The 22,125-nt window shown below is 42.1% G+C and overlaps 1 protein-coding gene and 1 long non-coding RNA gene across 5 annotated transcripts in view; one reads left to right on the top strand and one right to left on the bottom strand.

Moving 5' to 3' along the window:
- Window positions 1–1,772, bottom strand: part of USP32 (ubiquitin specific peptidase 32) — a 201,966-nt gene extending 200,194 nt beyond the window's left edge. The window contains exon 1 of the mRNA XM_001503781.7: window positions 1,358–1,772. Coding sequence (XP_001503831.2) covers window positions 1,358–1,415 — 58 coding nt within the window. The 5' untranslated portion in view covers window positions 1,416–1,772. The remainder of the gene's footprint in view (window positions 1–1,357) is intronic.
- LOC138916273 (uncharacterized) lies at window positions 1,740–21,200 on the top strand. 4 transcript variants are annotated; one of them, XR_011423297.1, is made up of 4 exons: window positions 1,988–2,446; window positions 13,954–14,036; window positions 15,270–15,417; window positions 20,018–21,200. It is a non-coding gene; the product is annotated as an uncharacterized lncRNA (long non-coding RNA). The 4 variants fall into 4 exon arrangements; XR_011423298.1 differs by lacking the exon at window positions 13,954–14,036 and having other exon boundaries at window positions 1,740–1,999; window positions 20,018–21,198; XR_011423299.1 differs by lacking the exon at window positions 13,954–14,036 and having other exon boundaries at window positions 2,065–2,446; window positions 20,018–21,198.
- The last annotated feature ends 925 nt before the right edge of the window (window positions 21,201–22,125 follow it).

Here is a 22,125-nt window from a genome sequence, read left to right as displayed (position 1 = left end):
GAGATGTCCATAATAATCATTAGATTCTTCCACGGGAAAGACATAAAAAGCGTATTTGTGTTATTCTGGTCAGTTCACAATACATCTAAATTCTGTATCTATTTTCAGGTGATGGCCCTCTGAACTTATTCCCTTTCTTACTACATAGGAACAAGAGTTCCCTACTAAATTTTCATTTTGAATACCTTTGAATCTAATTTTTATTTTATATCCTTAGCTACTAAAACCCTTACCTGGAGCATGGCTAATTTCTTGACTTAGAAACCTGTGAACAACAATGCCTGGCACCTAACCCGCTTAACGTTTTTCACTTCTTACCCAGAAAACCCATTAAATGTCGAAAAGAACTACAAGCTCACATAGATACACACACACGCTCAAATCCCAGTCATGAAAAATTAAGTCACATTCTGGCCATAAACTGTGCAACAGCCACTTCCAGTTAGCGTGTGCTTTAGCGATCACGGTCAGCGGTATCAGACTCGGTGGTAGGGGGTTGGGGCCGTTTAACAACACACTGTGCATCAGAGCCAATAAGCAGCAGGCTAGGACTGGCAGCAGGGCCGGTCTCTAAAGGCAGCTATAACACAATATCAGAATGCTGGGTTTCCGAATGCCATTTTATAGGGAGAGAGCGGGTGAGAACTGGGGATCAAGTGCAATAACAGGCTCTGGGCAACGTCTGAGGAGATGAAACCTAAGACAAGGTCTTGTGGCAACACCAGTTGTCCAGTCTCATCTCACCTCAAACACAACTTATTTTCAGGTCGTTCTGATCAAAGTCAGTCGCTCAAAGGGTGAGGTGGTGGCAGGACTGGGTGGTGATGGGGAGGGGGGAGACTGGCAAAGGCCCTCGGAAAAGGCAGACTCCACAATTGGAAGGGGCTTCTACCAGCAAAGAGGGCTTTGCAGCCGCCTCCCCTGGCCCTTCCAGTCAAGGCTGTTAGGTACGAGGGTAGGATGTTGTTGGTTTTTAGGAAGGAGAGGTATGCGAAAATGGCAGTAAAGGATGAGGGGGGCTGGAAGCGCCGGTGCCACCCAAGAAAAGGGGGAGAGGGGGACTTCCCTGAACACATCCAGGATAACAACGCCACCAGAGAGCACGGGCATTGCCCTGCCAGCGCCAGATACCCTGTCTCTGGGCAAGCTTCGCCCCCTTCCAGACGCTCCCGATTCCCAAACACTGCTCCCCCCCACCCGACCCTTCCCCCCCATAATATTCCCCATCGCCGGCCTCCTTTCCCTTCCGCCTCAGGCGCCCCAGGCCCTCAGCACCCCCTCCCCTTCCCCGTCACCCACCCTCTGGGCAGCCCGTCGGGGCCTCCCCAGCAGCTCGCCCAGACCCCTCCCCCCTCACCTCTCCTCAGCGCCTCCTCGTAGCTGAGGAATCCGATCCGTGACTCCTTGGCGCCCATGCTCCCCTCATCCCCTCGGCCGGGGGTCGGAGCCTGATCTCGCCCCTGCCCCCCTCCCGCCTTCTCTTCGGCGTCCCTGGGTGACGGTGTCGGCGTCCCCCGGCCCCCTCCCCCCCACACTAACAAGTGCGGCTTTTGCCCCGGCGGCTCCTCCCGGCCGCCGCCACCGCCTCCATGCCGAGTCACGTGACCGCTCCCACCCCGCCCCCTTCCCCTCCCTCTTACTCCGCCCTTCTCCTCTCTCCTCCCCTCCCTTCCCTTCTCTCCGCACGCCCTTTTCCTCTCCCCCCTCCCCCCTCCCGGCAGCCCCGCCGAGGGTCACCTGACCCAAGGCCGGGGATTGTTCCGGGTAATGGCAGCCAGGGGCCACACACTCCGCCCCGCCCCACGTTAACCGCGCGCAGGGGCGTAGGGGAGGGGTCGGACCCTGCGCGTCAGCAGCAGTCCCACCTTCCCGCCAATCCGAAGCCGCGAGGCCCGGCCGCCTCCGCCCGCGCGAGGGGCGGCGACTTCCGGGGCTCTTGAGGCCGCCCCTCCCGCCCACACGTCCTGGCGCCCGGTGGGCGGGGCCCGGGCAGTTGACGGTTGGTCTGGCCATGGCCGTGACGTGTGTGGGAGGCCAGCGGGGTCTTGGGGAAGTGGGGTCTGAGGGGTGCGGTTCGCGAGAGAAAGGAGGGAGCGGGCGGGCGAGGGACTGCTCGTGTTAAAGGAAATTCTTGACTGAGAGGGAGTTGTGAAAGGAAAGGAGAGTCAAGGGTTTCCTGTGACGAAAGAATTCTTAATCCTAGTGGGGAGATCCCTAAGGAAAGGGAACCTTGTGAGAAAGTTCAGGGTCGTCTTTTCGCGTTATCCCGTCCCCCAACGCAGCTGACTCTGGATTTCCTTCCCTGGCCGCAGGCCCGGTGCCCGTCCGCCCACCTCCCTCTCTGAGGCTGCCTCTGGTTCCATTCTTTGGAAACTGTTCTGCAGAGGGCTCAGCTTGCTTCTGTGCAAGAGTCTGCGCGCACGCACACACACACACCCCCCAAAATGTGAGGGTTGCAACACAGTTCCTTGCTTTTTTTCAATTATTGTTTATTTTTTTAATTGTGGTAGAATATACATAACTTACCGTTTTAACCATTTTTAAGTACCTCATGAGCGGAATCCTACAGTTCTCTCTCTGTGACTAGCTTGTTTCACTTAGCATCATGTCCTCAAGGTTCATCCATGTTGTAGCATGTGTCAGAATTTCCCAGATTTCCCTGTGTCCCAGCACTTCCCCTTGTGTGTATGTACCCTAAAGACCTGAAAGCAGGGAGGGAACGGATATTTATTCACCCGTGTTTATAGAACATTACTCATAATAGCCAAAATGTAGAAGCAACCCCAGAGTCCGTCAAGGGACAGGTGAATAGATAAATAAAAGGTGGTACATACATACCATGGAATACTCTTCAGTTCCTCGTTTTTTAACTCTATTCGGTTTGCATTTGTTAGCGCTCACCCTGAAAGTCACGGTGTAAAGCTCCTGGATAAGGAAACGACTTTGAAAAATAACCATTTGGATTAGATTAAGCTCGAGGTGCCAGTTAGGTAATTCAGGGCCAGCAGAAGGATTTTAGTTCCTAAAGCTGACAGATTATAATGTGACCTGCTAGAGAAGGAAGGTGATCCTCTGTTTCTCTACTCACCTTTCCTGGCAGACCAGATTAGCAGCGTGGCATTAGTCACAGTGCTGCCTTTTCCAGTTCACTGCCAGGTAGCTAATTTTCAGACCTCAGATCAGTTTCGTTACTAAAAGTCTTTGATTAAGAGGGTTGGGAATGTACTTCAAAGATTTTAATTTCCTGGCCATTAGTTAGGTGTAGACATAAGTCTCCAGACAAAACAACTCAGTCATCTTCAACCTGCGGTTAGATTATGGTAATTATTGGGAAGTGGATCTTAAGAAGGGATTCAGCTGTGGGAGAAACAGACCCTGAAGAGTTCAGTTGCAACATACCTAGGCATTACTACCGTCCTAAATAATCAGTACCTGAAGGCGACCTTGCCATACAAAGGATCGACCTGAGTGATTATCTACCCACTTGATTTACAGTGGAATCAGAAGCAAATTGTTTTATTTCTTTGTAGTACTTGCCCCACTTAAAGGTAGGACTGGAGTTAGAAATAATCTCTCTCATGAAATAGTAAATTATTACAAAATACTCAGGAAAGAAAAGAATATATTCTTTCTTTTTTTGTTGTTGTTGAGGAAGATTAGCCCTCAGCGAAAATCTATTGCCAGTCTTCCTCTATTTTGTTTGTGAGACACTGCCAAACAGGGCTTGATAAGTAGTGCATAGGTCCGTCCACACCCAAGGTCCCAACTGGCGAACCCCAGGCCACCGAAGCAGAGCGTGCGGACTTACCCACTACGCCACCTGGCTGGCCCCAGAATATAAACTTTCTAATGAAAGACCTAGAGCAGTACTAACACACAGGAACTTTTAGAATTTCCTCCTTGGTTTCAGGGCTGGCTTCCCCTAGGCCATAAAAATTTTCATCCCATCGCAGTGTTTCCCATGGATTAAACACTTCTCAAAATTATGGGTTGAGAAGCAAACTTAAGGAATACTATTTCTCCTTTGTCTGAGTTAAATTAAGCATATTATTAAAGGCAGTGAAGGAGATAGTTATGTCTGATGTGAATTTTAAATGTTAAACTGGGATTAAAACCTGCCTTTTGGTTTCTGTTACACAGTATCAGGCAGTCAAATGTTAAACATCCCTCTATAACTTAAAATTGATACAGTTCTAAAATTTAATGATGTAGAAAATCTAAAGTCTACTTGTCATGCTGAAAGGAATTCTATTAATCATTTAGTTTGTTCAGTTTCATATATTTCACTTAATCCACTGAAGAGTTGGCCAGCCACCTGACTATAAGCATTAGGGTGTACTTGGGGAACCGTTGTTTTAACTATATTAAGTGCCTGTGGAAGAGATGCCCATACGAAGATTTAAAGCATGGGAGATTGGTGTGTAATTTCTACTTCCAGTCGGGCAACCTAAACGACTGTGTTCCTCAGTTTGTACCCCAAGAGAAATGACATACGGATAAGGACAGTCATTTTAGTACTTGCCAAAGAAGCTTAGGTCATAGACGAGAGGTCAAGACAGTAAAGAAGGGGTGGAATACCACTAAATTTATGTATAACTTGATTGCCACAAAATAAGGCCAACAGTGTGTGAAGTGTGACTATACATTAAGAGAATTGATTTTCCAGTATTATGAACTTGTTACCTTATGGTGACATATTATGAGAATGTGGTCACTTGTATTATATTTTTGTTTACTCTAATGCACTTTAAGCTATTTTTATTTTTTGAGAAGTACTTCCTTTTATTTTTTGCAACAATCTTTTTTTTTTTTTTAAGGAAGATTAGCCCTGAGCTAACATCTGCTGCCAATCCTCCTCTTTTTGCTGAGGAAGACTGGCCCTGAGCTAATATCCATGCCCATCTTCCTCTACTTTCTATGTGGGATTCCTACCACAGCGTGGCTTGACAAGCGGTGCCCTGTCCGCACCCAGGATCCGAACTGACAAACCCCAGGCCACTGAAGCGGAACATGCAAACTTAACCGCTGCGCCACTGACTGGCCCTAAGCTATTTTTAAATGGAAATAATACAAAGTCATTGTAAAAGAATTTTCCATCAGTACAAAAGCGTATATAAAGTAGAAAAGATCTCATTTCTGGCTTCATTCAGTCTCATTCCCTAGAGATAAGTGTGTATCCTTCCAGTTTTCTGTGACTACACCCACCATATTTTTCATGCATATAAAATATGCATCTGTACTCCCTTTCTTTTTACATATATGCTTATATTATGTATGTCTACATATGATCTGCAGTTTCTTTTTTCACTCAGTAGTGTATCTCAGACTACTGTTCATGTCAGTATGTAGATCTGCCTTATTCTTTTTATTTTTATTTATTTATTTATTTATTTTTGAGGATTAGCCCTGAGCTAACATCCATCACCAATCCTCCTCTTTTTGCTGAGGAAGATTGGCCCCAAGCTAACGTCCTTGCCCGTCTTCTTCTACTTTGTATATGGGATGCCTGCCACAGTATGGCTTGATAAGTGGTGCATAGGTCCATGCCCGGGATCTGAAACGGCAAGCCCCAGTCCACCGAAGGGGATGCGCAAACTTAAGCTGCTGTACCACCAGGCTGGCCCCATGCCTTATTCTTCTTAATAGATGCATAGTATGCCAATTTTGTGTACTTAACGTATAATTAACCAATCTCCTATTGATGAACATTAGATTGTTTTAAGTGTTTCAATATTACAAACATTGTTGCAATAAACATCCTAGTATATATAGCCTTCTTTACATATGAGTGTATCTATGGAATTAACGGGTGGAACTGCAGAGTCTAAGCGTATGTACCTTTTAAGTTTTTTTTTTTTTTTTTGAGGAAGATTAGCCCTAAGCTAACACCTGCTGTGAATCCTCCTCTTCTTGCTGAGGAAGACTGTCCCTGAGCTAACATCCATGCCCATCTTCCTCTGCTTTATATGTGGGACGCCTGCCACAGCATGGCTTGACAAGGAGTGACATGTCCACACCCGGGATCCAAATTAGCGAACCCCGGGCCACCAAAGCGAACATGTGCACTTAACCGCTGCGGCACCAGGCCAGGCCTGCACCTTTTAAGTTTTAATAGATGTTGCCAAAGTGCCGGGCTAAAAAGTTGGATCAATTTACATTCTGATCAAGAGTACCTGAGAAAGCCAATTTCCCCTCACCCTTGCTAACATTAATATCGATTTCAGCTGATTTTTGTCATTACCCTTTACCTGATACAAATCCTACCAACAAAGAATTAAATCCTTGCTTTTCTAGACGTGAAATTCATTTTCATTTTAAACCTGGACAAAATGTTTGAAGAATGACTACAGAGATGCCATTCTCTTACCTGCCGTTAAAGTTTCTCCTTCTGTTTATTGTTCTTAAAAAAGTGCCTAAAATTGGAAGAATTTCAACAAGGCCCATGCCCTAAAAACTTCCAATTCACAAGATACCTTAGCTAAAACCAAGAATGGGAAAGAAGTTAAATATTCAGAGAGAGGGCCTTTAACTTAGACTTACTTTGGAAGTTCTCTTCTTCTGTTTTACTACAATCCATGCATGGCAAACAACTTGCTGTACCCATTGAACCTGTGAGTAACTGTTTACTCTTTATAATACTCTTATATTGCCCTCCTCCACCCCAGCTACAGTGAAGTTGTATTGTGTCTCTTTCAGATTAACAGTTTACAAAGGTGGAGACTGGATCTTGTAGACGGTACCGCCAGCACTGCTTTTTCTTGTTAGCTCCTGAAAAATCAAGCAGCTTCTCTTTAGTCCTCCTCTAATCTCCTTATTCCTTCTAATGTGGTCACTGCATTGTACTCTTAGGCCAGTCTTTTCCGGCAAAATAGAAACTACAAGTTTGAGAATAAGTACATTAATTGAACTCTAATCAGCAATTAAAACATAGAATAGTACAGAATCCAACCTGAACAGGTAGGATGTCTCTTACTTCAGTTTCTCAGTTCTAAATAGCTCCATCAAGTCACCTAAAGTCCAGCTTATCATTCTAATATGCTTTCTTAGGTGTCTGAGAAATGCAGCTCTAGCGGTTTACCTTTAATTTTGACTTCCTCATCTAGTGGATAAGAGATTTAAACTGAATAAGGCTTTTTCCAGTTCTTAAATCCCATTATCTTATTATCTCTTGAAATGTACATTCTCTTGCCAGCTCAAATCTGTTTTTATTTTTAGTTTAGGCTGTTTTTTCTCAGCTGGCTATTAATACAATGCTTAGGTTCTGTTTCTCACCTTTTTACTCAACTTCCAGTCTGCTGCTTGTCTAATTGTCCTCTGCTTCTTGACTCCAGGCTTCCTTTTGATTGTAACTATTATTTTGATGGGGGAGGCTATGCATGTGTAGGGACGAGGGGTATATGGGAAATCTCTGTACCTTCTCCTCAGTTTGGCTGTGAACCTAAAACTGCTCTAAAAAAATAAAGTCTGATAATCAAAAATTCTGATACAGAGCCTGTGCCTGCCCACTTATAGGTATTTAATAGCTGGTTATTGTGGTGTCATTTGAAAACTCTCAGGGATTTACAATGGGAGTGAGGATGGGATAAACCATTAGTCTTAAAAGGAGTTAAGAGGTGAAGCTAGATATACAGTATGTGAGTTGTGATTCCAGGTTTAGGTAAAATGTTTTGCTTCATGGTACTGATCCAACAATTAACATTTTTAAAAATCCCAATTTATTTTCCAAAAAGATTTGAAAGCTATAAAATAGCCTTTAGTGAAAAGTTTTTTAATAATTATGTTCAATTACTGGCACTCTGTGGGGAGGTGGGGGTGTGGAATCAAATCTGTGTTTCTTTGAAAGAGGAAGGAAATTCATATAAAAAAAGAGGAAGCAGGGGCTGGCCCAGTGGCACAGTGGTTAAGTTCATGCACTCCACTTTGGTGGCCCAGGGTTTGCAGGTTCGGATCCCTGGTGCAGACTTAGGACCACTCATCAAGCCACATTGTAGCAGCATCCCACATAAAATAGAGGAAGATAGACACAGATGTTAGCTCAGGGCCAGTCTTCCTCACAAAAAACAAACAAAAAAAAGAAGCTGACAAGTTCCTCACCTATGCCTATTTAACATCTTCGCACTGCCCCAACATTTGGCATCAAGGTTGCAAATAGTTCATTTTAAGCATTTTGTTACGCATTTTCTGTGTGCAAAGATGGTTTTTTTAAAACAAAATTTTACTGTGGACTAAATAGTTTATAACATTGTGAAATTTCACTTGTACATTAATATTTGTCAAACACCATATGGATGTTCCCTTGCATCCCTTACCCACCCCTCCCTTCCCCCTGGTAACCACCAAATTGTTCTCTTTGTCCGTAAGTTTGTTTATATTCCACATATGAGTGAAATCATACAGTGCTTGTATCTCTCTGTCTGGCTTATTTTGCTTAACATCATGCCCTCAAGGTCCATCCATGTGGCTGCAAATGGGTCGATTATGTCTGTTTTTATGGCTGAGTAGTATTTTAGTGTATTTATATACCGCATCTTTTTTGTCCAATCATCAGTTGATGGGCACTTGGGTTGCTTCCACGTCTTGGCTATTGTGAATAATGCTGCAGTGAACATAGGGGTACATACGTCTCTTTGTATTGTTGATTTCAAGTTCTTTGGATAAATACCCAGTAGTGGGATAGCTAGGTCATATGGTAATTCTATTTTTAATTTTTTTTTTAAGATTTTGTTTTTTCTTTTTCTCTCCAGAGCCTCCTGGTACATAGTTGTGTATTTTTAGTTGTGGCTCGTTCTCGTTGTGGCGTGTGGGATGCTGCCTCAGCATGGCCTAGTGAGTGGTGCCATGTCTGCACCCAGGATCTGAACTGGTGATCCCCTGGGCCACTGAAGCAGAGCACACAAACTTAACCACTTGGCCACGGGGCCAGCCCTATCTTTAATTTTTTGAGAAGTCTCCAAACTGTTTTAAAAAGTGGCTGCACCAGTTTGCATTCCCACCAGCAGTGTGTGAGGGTTCTCTTTTCTCCACAACCTCTCGAGCATTTATTATTTTTTGTCTTGGTGATTAGAGCCATGCTAACAGGCATAAGATGATATCTAAGTGTAGTTTTGATTTGCATTTCCCTAGTGATTAGTGATATTGAGCATCTTTTCACATGCCTATTGGCCATCTGTATATCTTCTTTGGAAAAATGTCTGTTCATATCCTCTGCCCACTTTTTGATTGGGTTATTTTTTTGTAGTTCAATTGTGTGAGTTCTTTATATATTATGGAGATTAACCCCTTATCAGATATATGATTTGCAAATATTTTCTCCCAGTTGGTGGGTTGTTTTTTCATTTTGATCTTGGTTTCCATTGCCTTCCACAAGCTCTTTAGTCTGATGAAGTCCCACTTGTTTATTTCTTCTTTGGTTTCCCTTGTCTGAGTGGACAATGAATTTGTAAAGATCCTTTAAAGGCTGATATCACAGGGTCTACTGCCTATATTTTCTTCCAGAAGTTTTGTGGTTTCAGATCTTACCTTCAAGTCTTTGCTCCATTTTGAGTCTATTTTTGTGTATGGAGAAAGATAATGGTCTACTTTCATTTTTTGTATGTGGCTGTACAGTTTTCCCAGCACTATTTATTGAAGAGGCTTTCCTTTCTCCATTGTATGTTCTTGGCTCCTTTGTCGAAGATTAGCTGTTCATAGATGTGTGGTTTTATTTCTGGGGTTTCAATTCTGTTCTGTTGATCTGTGTGTCTGTTTTTGTACCAGTACCATGCTGTTTTAATTACCATAGCTTTGTAATATGTTTTGAAGTCAGGGATTGTGATGCCACCAGCTTTGTTCTTGTTTCTCAGGATTGCTTTGGCTATTTGGGGTCTTTTGTTGCCCCACATGAATTTTAAGATTCTTTGTTCTATTTCCTTGAAGATTGTCATTGGGATTCTGATTGGGATTCTGATTGGGATTGCACTGAATCTGTAGATTACTTTAGGTACTATGGACATTTTAACTGTTTATTCTTCCAACCCATGTACATGGGATATCTTTCCATTTCTTTATGTCATTATAGATTTCTTTCAGTAATGTGTCATAGTTTTCATTGTATAGGTCTTTCACCTCCTTGGTTAAATTTATTCCTAGATATTTTATTCTTTTTGTTACAATTGTAAATGGGGTTGTATTCTTGAGTTCTTGTTCTGTTAGTTCATTATTAGAGTATAGAAATGCAACTGATTTTTTTTTTTTTTTGAGGAAGATTAGCCCTGAGATAACTACTGCCAGTCCTCCTCTTTTTGCTGAGGAAGACTGGCCCTGAGCTAACATCCGTGCCCATCTCCCTCTACTTTATACATGGGACCCCTATCACAGCGTGACTTGCCAAGCAGTGCCATGTCCGCACCCAGGATCCGAACTGGTGAACCCTGGGCTGCCGAAGCAGAATGTGCAAACTTAACTACTGCACCACCAGGCCGGCCCCACAACTGATTTTTGTAAGTTGATTTTATACCCTGCAACTTTGCTGTAGTTGTTGATTATTTCTAATAGTTTTCCAATGGATTCTTTAGGGTTTTCTATATATAAAATCATGTCATCTGCAAACAGTGAGAGTTTCACTTCTTCAATGCCTATTTGGATTCCTTTTATTTCTTTTTCCTGCCTAATTGCTCTAGCCAAAACCTCCAGTACTATGTTGAATAAGAGTGGTGCCAGTGGGCGCACTTGTCTTGTTTTTGTTCTCAGCAGGATAGCTTTCAGTTTTTCCCCACTGAGTATGATGTTGGCAATGGGTTTGTCATCTATGGCCTTTATTATGTTAAGGTACTTTCCTTCTATACCCATTTTATTGATAGTTTTTATCATGAACAGATGTTGAATCTTGTCAAATGCTTTCTCTGCATCTGTGGAGATGATCATGTGGTTTTTGTTCCTCCATTTGTTAATATGGTGTATCACAGGGGCCGGCCCGGTGGCGCAGCGCTTAAGGGCGCACATTCCACTTCTCGGTGGCCTGGGGTTCACCAGTTCGGATCCTGGGTGTGGGCATGGCACCACTTGGCACGCCATGCTGTGGTAGGCGTCCCACATATAAAGTAGAGGAAGATGGGCATGGATATTAGCTCAGGGCCAGTCTTCCTCAGCAAAAAGAGGAGGATTGGCAGTAGTTAGCTCAGGGCTAATCTTCCTCAAAAAAAAAAACAGTGTATCACATTGATTGATTTTGATTGATTTGTGGATGTTGAACCATCCCTGTGTCCCTGATATGAATCCCACGTGATCATGGTGTATGATCTTTTTAATGTATTGCTGTATTCAGTTTGCTGATATTTTGTTGCGGATTTTTGCATCTATGTTGATTAGAGATATTGGCCTGTAATTTTCCCTCTTTGTGTTGTCCTTGTCTGGCTTTGGGATCAGGGTGATGTTGGCCTCGTAGAATGTGTTAGGAATATTTCCATCTTCCTCAATTTTTGGGAATAGTTTGAGAAGAATAGGTAATAAATTGCCTTTGAACATTTGGTAGAATTCTCCAGAGAAGCTGTGTGGTCCTGGACTTTTATTTTTTGGGAAGTTTTTGATTACTGTTTCAATCTCTTTACTTGTGCTTGGTCTGTTTAGATTCTCTATTTCTTCTTGATTCAGTTTTGGGAGGTTATAAGAGTCTAAGAATTTATCCATTTCTTCTAGATTGTCCAGTTTGTCAGCATGTAGTTTTTCACAATATTCTCTTATACTCTTTTGTATTTCTGTGGTATCCATTCTAATTTCTCCTCTTTCATTTCTAATTTTATTTATTTGAGACTTCTCTCTTTTTTTTCTTAGTGAATCTGGCTAAGGGTTTGTCAATTTTGTTTATCCTCTCGAAGAGCCAGCTCCTTGTTTCATTGATTTTTTTACAATCTTTTTTGTTTCAATTTCATTTATTTCTGCTCTAAGTTTATTATTTCCCTCCTTGCACTGAGATTGGGCTTTGTTTGTTCTTCTTTTTCTAATTCTGTTAGATGTAGTTTAAGATTTTTCTTTTTTTAAAGATTGGCACCTGAGCTAACAACTGTTGCCAATCTTTTTTTTTTTCCTGCTTTTTCTCCCCAAATCCCCCCAGTACATAGTTGTATATTTTAGTTGTGGGTAAGACTGTTTATTTGAGCTGTTTCTTGTTTGTTAATATGGGCCTATATCGCTATAAATTTCCCTCTTAGGACCACTTTTGCTGCATCCCATAAGAGTTGGTGTGGTGTGTTTTCATTCTCGTTTGTCTCTGGATACCTTTTGATTTCTCCCTTTATTTCTTCGACAATAGATTGGTTGTTCAGTAGCATGTTGTTTAGTCTCCACATTTTTGTTCCTTTTACAGCTTTTTTTCTTGTCATTGATTTCTAGTTTCACAGCATTGTGGTCAAAAAAGATAGTAGATATCATTTCAATCTTCTTAAATTTATTGAGGTTTGCCTTGTTTCCTAATATATGATGTGTCCTTTAGAATGTTCCCTGTGCACTTGAGAAGAATGGATATTCTGCTGTTTTGGATGGAGTGCTCTCTATACATCTGTTACGTTCATCTGGTCTAGGTTTCCATTTAAGTCCACTATCTCCTTGTTGACTTTTTGTCTGGATGATCTATCCATTGATGTAAGTGTGGTGTGGAGGTCCCCTATTACTGTGTTGTCATTGATATCTCCTTTTTGGTTTGTTAATAGTTTACTTTATGTACTCTGGTACTTCTGTGTTGGGTGCATACATGTTTATAAGTGTTATGTCTTCTTGGTGGAGAGTCTCTCTTATCATTATATACTGCCCCTCTATGTCTCTCTTTACCAGTTTTATCTTGAAGTCTACTTTGTCTGATATAAGTATGGCAACACATGCTTTCTTTTGTTTCCCATTTGCTTGGAGTATTGTCTTCCATTTCTTCACTCTGAGCCTATGTTTGTTCTAGAGCTGAGATGTGTTTCCTGGAGGCAGCATATTGTTGGATCTTGTGCTTTAATCCATCCTGCCACTCTGTTTCTTTTGATTGGAGAATTCAATCCATTTACATTTGGAGTGATTGTTGATATATGAGGGCTTAATACTGCCATCTTATCACACATTTCCTGGTTCTTCTGCATTTCCTTTGTTTCTCGTCCCATGTATTTCAGGATACCGATTTGATTAGGTAGCTTTCTTTGTTGGTTTTCTTCATTTTCTCCTTGTTTATCATAAATGTCTCTGTTCTAATTATTTGTTTAGTGGTTACCCTTAGCTTCATATAAAAAAATCTCATAGTTGGGGGGCCAGCCCTGTGACCAAGTGGTTAAGTTCACACACTCTGCTTTGGCAGCCCAGGGTTTTGTCAGTTCGAATCCTGGGCACAGACATGGCACCGCTCATTGGGCCATGTTGAGGCAGCATCCTACCTACCACAACTAGAAGGACCCACAACTAAAATATACAACTATGTACTGGGGGGATTTGGGGAGAAAAAGCAAAAAAAAAAAAATCTCATAGTTGAGGTAGTCCATTTTCTGATAGCCTCTTATTTCTTTAGGCTATACTGATTCCACCCCTTTCCTCTTCTCCTTCTAAGTTATTATTTTTTTTTACTAAGTTATTTTTATCATATCTTTTTCCACCTTGTGTTGTGAGTTTGTGGTTAAAATGATGACGTCATTTTTGTTTTGTTGTTTTCCTTTTCTTTATCCTTGATGTTAAAGTTAAGTGTTTACTAACCTGATCTGATAGAGAGCTGCTGTTTTCTGATTATTGCTTACCTATTCGTCTCCTTGCTCAGGGCTTTGTAGCCCCTTTCCTACTTTTTTTTCAGGTATGAAGGCCTTCTTGAGGATTTCTTGGTGGGGGGCGGCGTGGTCTTGTGGCAATGAACTCTCTTAGCTTTTGTTTATCTGGGAAAGTTTTTATTTCTCCGTCATATCTGAAGGAGACTTTTGCTGGATAGAGTGTTCTTAGCTGAACGTTTTTGTCTTTCAGGATTTTGAATATATCGTTCCACTCTCTCCTAGCCTGTAAGGTTTCTGCTGAGAAATCCACTGAAAGCCTGATGGGGTTCCTTTGTAAGTTATTTTCTTCTGCCTTGGTGCCCTTAGTATATTTTCTTTGTCCTTGACTTTTGCCAGTTTCACTACTATATGCCTTGGAGTGGGTCTTTTTATATTGACAACTTTCAGAGATCTGGAGGCCTCTTTCACACAGATTTCCAGCTCCCTCCCCAGGTTTGGGAAGTTCTTGGCTATTATTTCTTTGAAGAAGCTTTCTGCTCCATTCTCCTTCTCTTCCCCCTCTGGAATACCTATAATCCTTATGTTGCACTTCCTGATTGAATCAGATATTTTTCTGGGAGCTGCTTCATTTATTTTTAGTCTTTGTTCTTTCTGCTCCTCCCTCTGAAGCTTTTCTATAGTACTATCTTCTAACTGGCTCATTCTGTCCTCCATATTGTCAGCTCTGTTGTTTAGGGAATCCAGATTTTTCTTTTTTTCATCCATTGTGGTTTTCATCTCCAACAGTTCTGATTGGTTCTTCTTTATGGTTTCAATCTCCTTTGTGAGGAAGCTCCTGAATTCATTAAATTTGTCTTTCTGTGTTTTCTTGTAACTCGTTTTTTTATGATAGTTGTTCTGAATTCTTTGTCGTTTAGGTTACCGATTTTTGTGTCTTCAGGGTTGGTTTCTGGGTACTTGTCACTTTCCTTCTGGTCTGGAGATTTAATATACCTACTCATACTGCTTGATGCAGTGGATTTTTGCTTCCTCATGGTGCTCTTATCTGGTCACAGCTGCCACATACTGCCACTGGGTGGGGATCAGGCACTGTGTATTCTTGGCCCAGCACTAACAGGTGCTCCCCAGCTCTGGCCGCTGACTGCTTTTTTCTCTGAGCAACTGATTGATGGCAGATCTGCGCACTTTCCCTGCCACCACTACCACACTGTCTGCACTGTGCTCTGGGCAATCGTGCAGCTGGAGTACCAGGCGGGGATGGGGCATCCTTTTCACCTGCGCACTTCCCACCACCACAGCCCATCTCTCTCCACAGAGCTCCTGCAGGTCATTTTCCACTTTCTCCCCAGGATCCAGCCCCACCACCACCTTTAGGTGTATGCTTGCGTGGGTCTCTCAGACGTCTTTTGTGATGTGTACATGTCCTCTGTTGGTATGCGAATGTCCTTTTGGTTGTATCTCAGAGGGGAGAGTCCAAGGGAAAAGCTCACTCTGCCATGATGCTGATGTCACTCCATCCTAAGGCTTTGTTCTTAATACATGCTGTATTATTTTTATTTTCAACAGGTGTTTGCATATGATCATTGTTTCTGGTCCATGCATGAATTAGATCACTGGCTTATTATAAAAGGATATAACTCATGAACAGCCAAATGGAAGAGCTACATAGGGCACGGTATGGGGAAAGAGTGTGGAGCTTCCATGACCCTTCCAGGTATGCCACTCTCCCAGCACCTCCATGTCTTCACCAACCTGGAAGCTCTCAAAGGCAAATTTTTTAAAAAGCCTCTGGGAAATACTGTGATAGAGATAAGTATGGTATGTTATGGGAACTGAGAGTAGGCAGAAGTATTAGTCCAAACTGAAGAAGTGGGGGAAGGAGGAAAGCCTTAGGGGATGGAAGTCTTGAAGGATGAGTAAAATTCATTCACTTGGGCTGGCCTGGTGGTGCAGCAGTTAACTTCACATATTTTGCTTCGGCAGCCCAGGGTTCACTGGTTTGGATCCCAGGTGAGGACCTATGCACCACCTGTCAAGCCATGCTGTGGCAGGTGTCCCACAGATAAAGTAGAGGAAGATGGGCACAGATGTTATATCAGGGCCAATCTTCTTCAGCAAAAAAAGCAGAGGATTGGCAGCAGATATTAGCTCAGGGCTAATCTTCCTCAAAAAAAAAAAAGAGAGACGAAATTCATTTACTCCTTCAACAAATTCAAAGTGCCTACTATGTGGCAGGCATTGTCCTGGGAATGAAAGATACAGAATTGGACAAAGTAAAAATTCCTGCTGTTATGAAATTTACTTTTTAGTGGGAAAAGAAAGACAGTAAACAAAGTAAGTAAAATAATGGTAAGTCAGTTGGTAACAACTTCTTCAGAAAAAATTGCAGAGAAGGGAGACAGGAAGTGCTGAGATGAAGGTTTCAATTTAAAATAGAATGGCCAGATAGGAGCAAAAAGGTGATATTTAAGCCAAAATCTGAAGGAGGTGATAGAGCAAAACTTATGAATATCCAAGGGACAATTGTCCGAGGCACTGAGGCAAGAGCATCCTGGCAGGCGTGAGGCCCAGCAAGGGGCCAGTATGACTGCAACAGCGAGGGAAGTGGATAGAGGCAGATCCTCCCTAAAGACTTGGTCTCTTCCTTTTTGGAAAATGGGATGCCATTGCAGATTTTTGAATGGAGAAGAGATCAGTCATACATTTTTTAAAAATCTCTTTTGTGTGTGTGTGAGGAAGATTGGCCCTGAGCTAACATCTGTTGCCAATCCTCTTCCTTTCACTTGAGGAAGACTGGCCCTAAGCTAACATCAGTGCCAATCTTCCTCTATTTTATGTGGGATGCTGCCGCAGCATGGCTTGACAAGCAGTGCTAGGTCTGCACTTGGGATCTGAACCTGTGAAGCCCAGGCTGCTGAAGCAGAGCACATGAACTTAACCGCTACACCACCAGGCCAGCCTCTAAAAGATCTCTTTGGCTGCTGTGTTGAAAATGGACTGGGGTGACAGGAGAGATGACAGGGTAAACACAGGGAGAACAGTTAGGAGGCTATTGCAGATATCCAGGCAGTGAGGGTTAAGGGGTGAGAGGTTGAGTCCAAGATAATATTTTGAAGGAAGAGCCAACAAGATTTACTGATAGATTGGATTGGGATGTCTGAGAGAATATTGAAGGATGACTCCAAAGTTGGTGGCCTAAGAAACTAGGATAGAATTGCTATTCATTAAGATGAGGAAGACGATAGGAGGAGCAGGTTTGTGGGGCAAGATCAGGAACTCAGCTTTGGATCTGTTATGTTTGAGATGCTCACTAGACATCCAAGTGAAGATATTGAATAAAGAGTTAAATATTTGTTTGAAGTTAGAAAAAGTCCAGGCTGGGGATATAAATTGAGTCGTCAGTAGTATTTAAAGTCATGAGACTGGATGAGATCTCCAAGGACATGATCCACTCCCAAGGTAATTGGGGCTTCCAACATTAGAAGTGCAGAGATAGGGAACTAACAAGAAGACTGAGCAGGTGAAGCCAGTGAGGTAGGAAAGCTAAGATGGGAAGAAGATGGGGCTGGCCCAGTGGCATTATGGTTAAGTTCACCTGCTCTGCTTCAGTGGCCCAGGGTTCATGAGTTTAGATCCTGGGTGCAGACCTACACACTGCTCATCCAGCCATGCTGTGGCGATGTCCCACATACAAAATAGAGGCAGACTGGCACAGATGTTAGCTCAGGGACAACCTTCCTCACCAAAAAAAGGAAGAGGATATGGCAAGAAAAATAAATATTAGCCATACCAAAGATGTAAAAAGAGTTCATTTATGAGATACGTAATCAAGGAAAATCCTCTTAAACAATTTAATAATCATTAGCATTTATTGAGCTTTTATACATGTCAGACACTGGTTTAAGGCCTTTTACATATATTATTAAATTATTTAATCTTCACAACAGCCCTGTGAGGTATATGTTATTATTATCTCCATTTTACAGATAAAGAAAATTGAGGCTCAACAAGTTTAAATAACTTGCCCAAAGGCATCGATTAGTTAATGATGGAACCAGGATTTGAACCCATGCAATCTAGATCCAGAATCACGCTCATAACCTATACTTACACTACGGATTAGAAAAAAAGTATAAACTGAAGCATGTTGCTGCTTTGTGAATTACTTTTCCTTTGTGAGAACATTGCTGAACTTTACCCACACATGTGGTGAACATTCATTCTCTGATAAATTAGCCTTGTTTCTCATGATGAATATGATTAGATAACTTCTGTGACATTAGATCAAGGAGTTAGTAAATTCTTAGGATAGAGCAAATCACTCCAGCCCTTCTTTTGGATCCCAGAAAGACCATGCTTAAATTTTTTTTTTTTTTTTTTAGTTTTTGTTGTTTTTTTCCGAGGAAGATTAGCCTTGAGCTAACATCTGCCAATCCTCCTCTTTTTGCTGAGGAAGACTGGCCCTGAGCTAACATCCGTGCCCATCTTCCTCCACTTTATATGTGGGATGTCTACCACAGCATGGCTTAGCCAAGTGGTGCCATGTCTGGACGTGGATCCGAACCGGCAAACCCAGGGCCGCCGAAGCGGAAGGTGCCCACTTAACCGCTGCACCACCCAGCCAGCCCCTCCATGCTTAAATTTAATTATGCTAATTCAGTAATTAGCTTATTCAATAAACAATATTTGTTGAATAACCATTTTGTGTAAGAAATTGGGGAGTGAGATTCACCTAGATAGACTTCTTGGCTGCCCATAAAAGGCTTCCCAGGTTAACACTAATCTTAGTGCAATCTAGTTGAGAAACTTTTAGATTTACAAACTCCATTTTGTCAAATTGGTCAGTGTCTCAAAGACTGGCTTACGCTAATCAAATGACTGTGAAACAGAGGACCTTTGTTTCTGACCATCATGGGCTAAAAGGAACCAGAAGGGTGAACCCTTCTGCCATAAACAACTAGGAAACTAGACAAAATATATAGAATAACTGTTTTCAGACATTAGACAATAGGCAGTGCAGAACTGATGTCACTGAAAGAAAGAAAGCAAATGAAATGAGTTCTACAATTGCCGTCATTTTCTCCTAGAGGCACATTCTGGATCATAAATTCAAAACATGGCAAAACATGGCAGTCTCACTGAGTTGAGGAGATGGAGATTGGAGTTCATGGACTCTGGAGGCAGCTGGAAGTTGCTACACAGAATAGTAAAATGGAAGAAGGTATACAAAAAAAGAGCTCCAAAAATCTGCACAAGGCCTTGAGTCTTTGCTAAATACTAATGTGGCCATACATGAGTTAAATTCCAGGAGGATGAACATAGAATAATCAAAGAGACATAACTGAATAATTTCCAGAGCTCATACAGGGTTAGGAAACATTCAAATTCTGGCTAGCTAGAGTAGAAAGACCTCACTGACCACTCAAGATGTTCAAGAGAGACCTCAGAAGAGTCAAACATTACTAGGAGGTCTAAACTAGCCCTAGAGTAAGGGCTATTCTAGACATGATTTAACAAAGCTTAAAAAGAAGCCTCAAGGGGCTGGCCCGGTGGCGCAGCAGTTAAGTTCGCACATTCCGCTTTGGTGGCCCAGGGTCCGCTGATTCGGATCCCGGGTGTGCACATGGCACCACTTGGCAAGCCATGCTGTGGTGGGCGTCCCACATATAAAGTGGAGGAAGATGGGCACAGATGTTAGCTCAGGGCCAGTCTTCCTCAGCAAAAAGAGGATTGGCAGCAGATATTAGCTCAGGGCTAATCTTCCTCAAAAAAAAATTTAAAAAGAAGCCTCAAAAACATGAAACTAATCTGAAAGTAACTGTCTGGCAAAATAAAGATCTAAACTCTTTAAGGGAAGACTACAAAATTCAGACACTCAATAATGTAACATCCTAGCATCCAATAAAAAAATTACCATATATGTCAAGAAGCAGGAAAAAAAAATTAACCAGGAGAAAACTTAGTCAATAGAAACAGACCCGGAAATGACATAGATGATGAAATTAGCAGACGAGAGTGCTAAAACAGCTATTATATCTATATTTGGGTATTTAAAGGAAAACACAAATATAATGAGGAAAGAAATGGAAGATATAGGAACCAAATGAAACTTCTAGATGTGAAAAATACAATATCTGAAATGAAAAATTCAGCCTGGCACCTGGCTTCCCCCAGAGCAAGTGACCAGAGAGAAAAAAGAGGGAGCAAGGAAGAAGGCACATGGTTTCTATGACCTAGTATATTCATTTTCTATTGCAGTAATAAATTACCACAAACATAGTGACTTAAAATAATACAAATTTATTATCTTACAGTTCTGTGGGCTATAAGTCTGACATGACTGTCATGTTGTAAGGAGACTCAAGAAGACTTATGGAGAGGTCCAGATAGTGAGGAACTAAGCCTCCTGCCAACAACAAGCACTAAGTTTCTAGGCTTGCAAGCAAGCCACCTTGGAAGTGGATCCTCCAGCCTCAGTCAAGCCTTCAGATGACTGCAGCCCTGGCCAGCCTCTTGACTGCAAGCTCATAAGAAATATTAAGTCAGAATCACCCAGCTAAGCCACTGCTAGATTCTTGACCCACAGAAATTGTGTGAGATAAGTATTTACTGTTTGTTTGTTTTTTGTTTTGTTTGTGAGGAAGATTGGCCCTGATCTAACATCCATGCCAATCTTTCTCTATTTTGTACGTGGGATGCCACCACAGCATGGCTTGATGAGAAGTGTGTAGGTCCACACCTGGGATCCGAACCCATGAACCCTGGGCCACTGAAGCAGAGCGTGCAAACTTAACCACAACGCCACTGGGCCGGCCCCCAGAATTGACTTTTTTATTGTAGTAAAATATACATAACATAAAATTTACCATTTTAACCATTTTTGAATGTACAATTCAGAGGCCTTAAGTATATTCACAATGTTGTATAACCATCACCAGTATTTATTTCCGGAACTTTTTCATCATCCCAAACAGAAACTTTGTAATTATTTCTCCTTCCTCCCAGACCGTGGTAACTTCTATTCTTCTTTCTGTCTCTATGAATTTTCCTATGCTAGATATTTAATATAAATAGAACCATACAATATTTGTTCTTTTGTATCTGGCTTATTTCACTTAGCATAATGCTTTCAAGATTCATCCAGATTGTAGCACATATAAAAATTTCACTTCTAGGGGCTGGCTCCGTGGCCGAGTGGTTAAGTTCGCGCGCTCTGCTGTGGCGGCCCAGGGTTCGGATCCTGGGCACGGACATGGCACCCCTCGTCGGGCCACCTTGAGGCAGCATTCTGCATCCCACAACTGGAAGGACCTGCAACTAAGATATACAACTATGTACCGGGGGGGGGTTGGGAAATAAAGCAAAAAAAAAAAAAAAGATTGGTAACAGTTCTTAGCCCAGGTGCCAATCCTTAAAGTCTGAAGTGAACTTTCTTAAAAAAAAAAATTTCATTCCTTTTTATGGTTGAATAAAATTGTATCGCATGTATATACCACATTTGGTTTATCCATTCATCTGTTGATGGGCACTTGGGTTGTTTCCACCTTTTGGCTATTGTGAATAATGCTGCTAAGAGCGTTAATGTACAAGTATGTGTTTCAGTCCCTGCTTTCCATATCATTTAATAATGTCTGTGTTTAACAAACAGCTGGCAAAGTTCCTGTAAATTCAATAATCAGCTCTGGTGAGCCTGTGAGAGCCCGTTGGAGCCAGCTCTAGCACAATGTTGGAGAGCCATAATGCACCCAGCTGGGCTCAAACAAGGCCAATTTGGGTTCAACTCACCACGCCAGCATCTTCCACCTTTGCCTAATAATGAGAATTACCTGGGATATCCATTAAAATATTGATTCCCAGGCGCTCAGGAGATTCTGATTCTGAAGTTCTGAGGCCAGGTGATTTTTCTCACTGGGATTTTTCTCAGTGTGGAAAACCCAATATCAGGCCCCAGTACCACCAAATCTAGGCCTGAAGACAGAGGGGGTACAAATATGGTGCCCAGGAAGAGAGGAGGCGCGAGCAAGTGCTTTGGTGAGAACTTGCTGCAAATTTAGGAGTGGCATTTTTTTCTCTGCAAATCCTTCACAGCTCCAATATTCATTGACTATACACTTCACTCCTGCTCATCTCCCTGAATCCCATCTTAGGAAAGAATGTCTTCCAGAGAGAGCCAAGTGGAAATCATTAGGCCCAACAATTTGACGCAGTTGCAGAAGCTTGCATATCATTATACTGTTTAGAAACATGCTCTGAAGCTCTGAGGATGCCATTCTTTAGTGTTATTTTGATACGCTGACAAGATATTTTTAGAGCACATTAAGTCCAAATTAAAACATTGCTACAAAAAAAAGTGAAATTAAACCAGGGCTCCATTAAATGGAAAATTACAGTAAATATCAGAAAGAAGTGAAGGAAAAAGTAC

Source organism: Equus caballus, chromosome 11 (assembly GCF_041296265.1).
Source record: "Equus caballus isolate H_3958 breed thoroughbred chromosome 11, TB-T2T, whole genome shotgun sequence".
Lineage (NCBI taxonomy): Eukaryota > Metazoa > Chordata > Mammalia > Perissodactyla > Equidae > Equus > Equus caballus.
The sequence above is the reverse complement of the archived record's forward strand: the minus strand, read 5'-3'. Positions and strand labels throughout refer to the sequence as shown.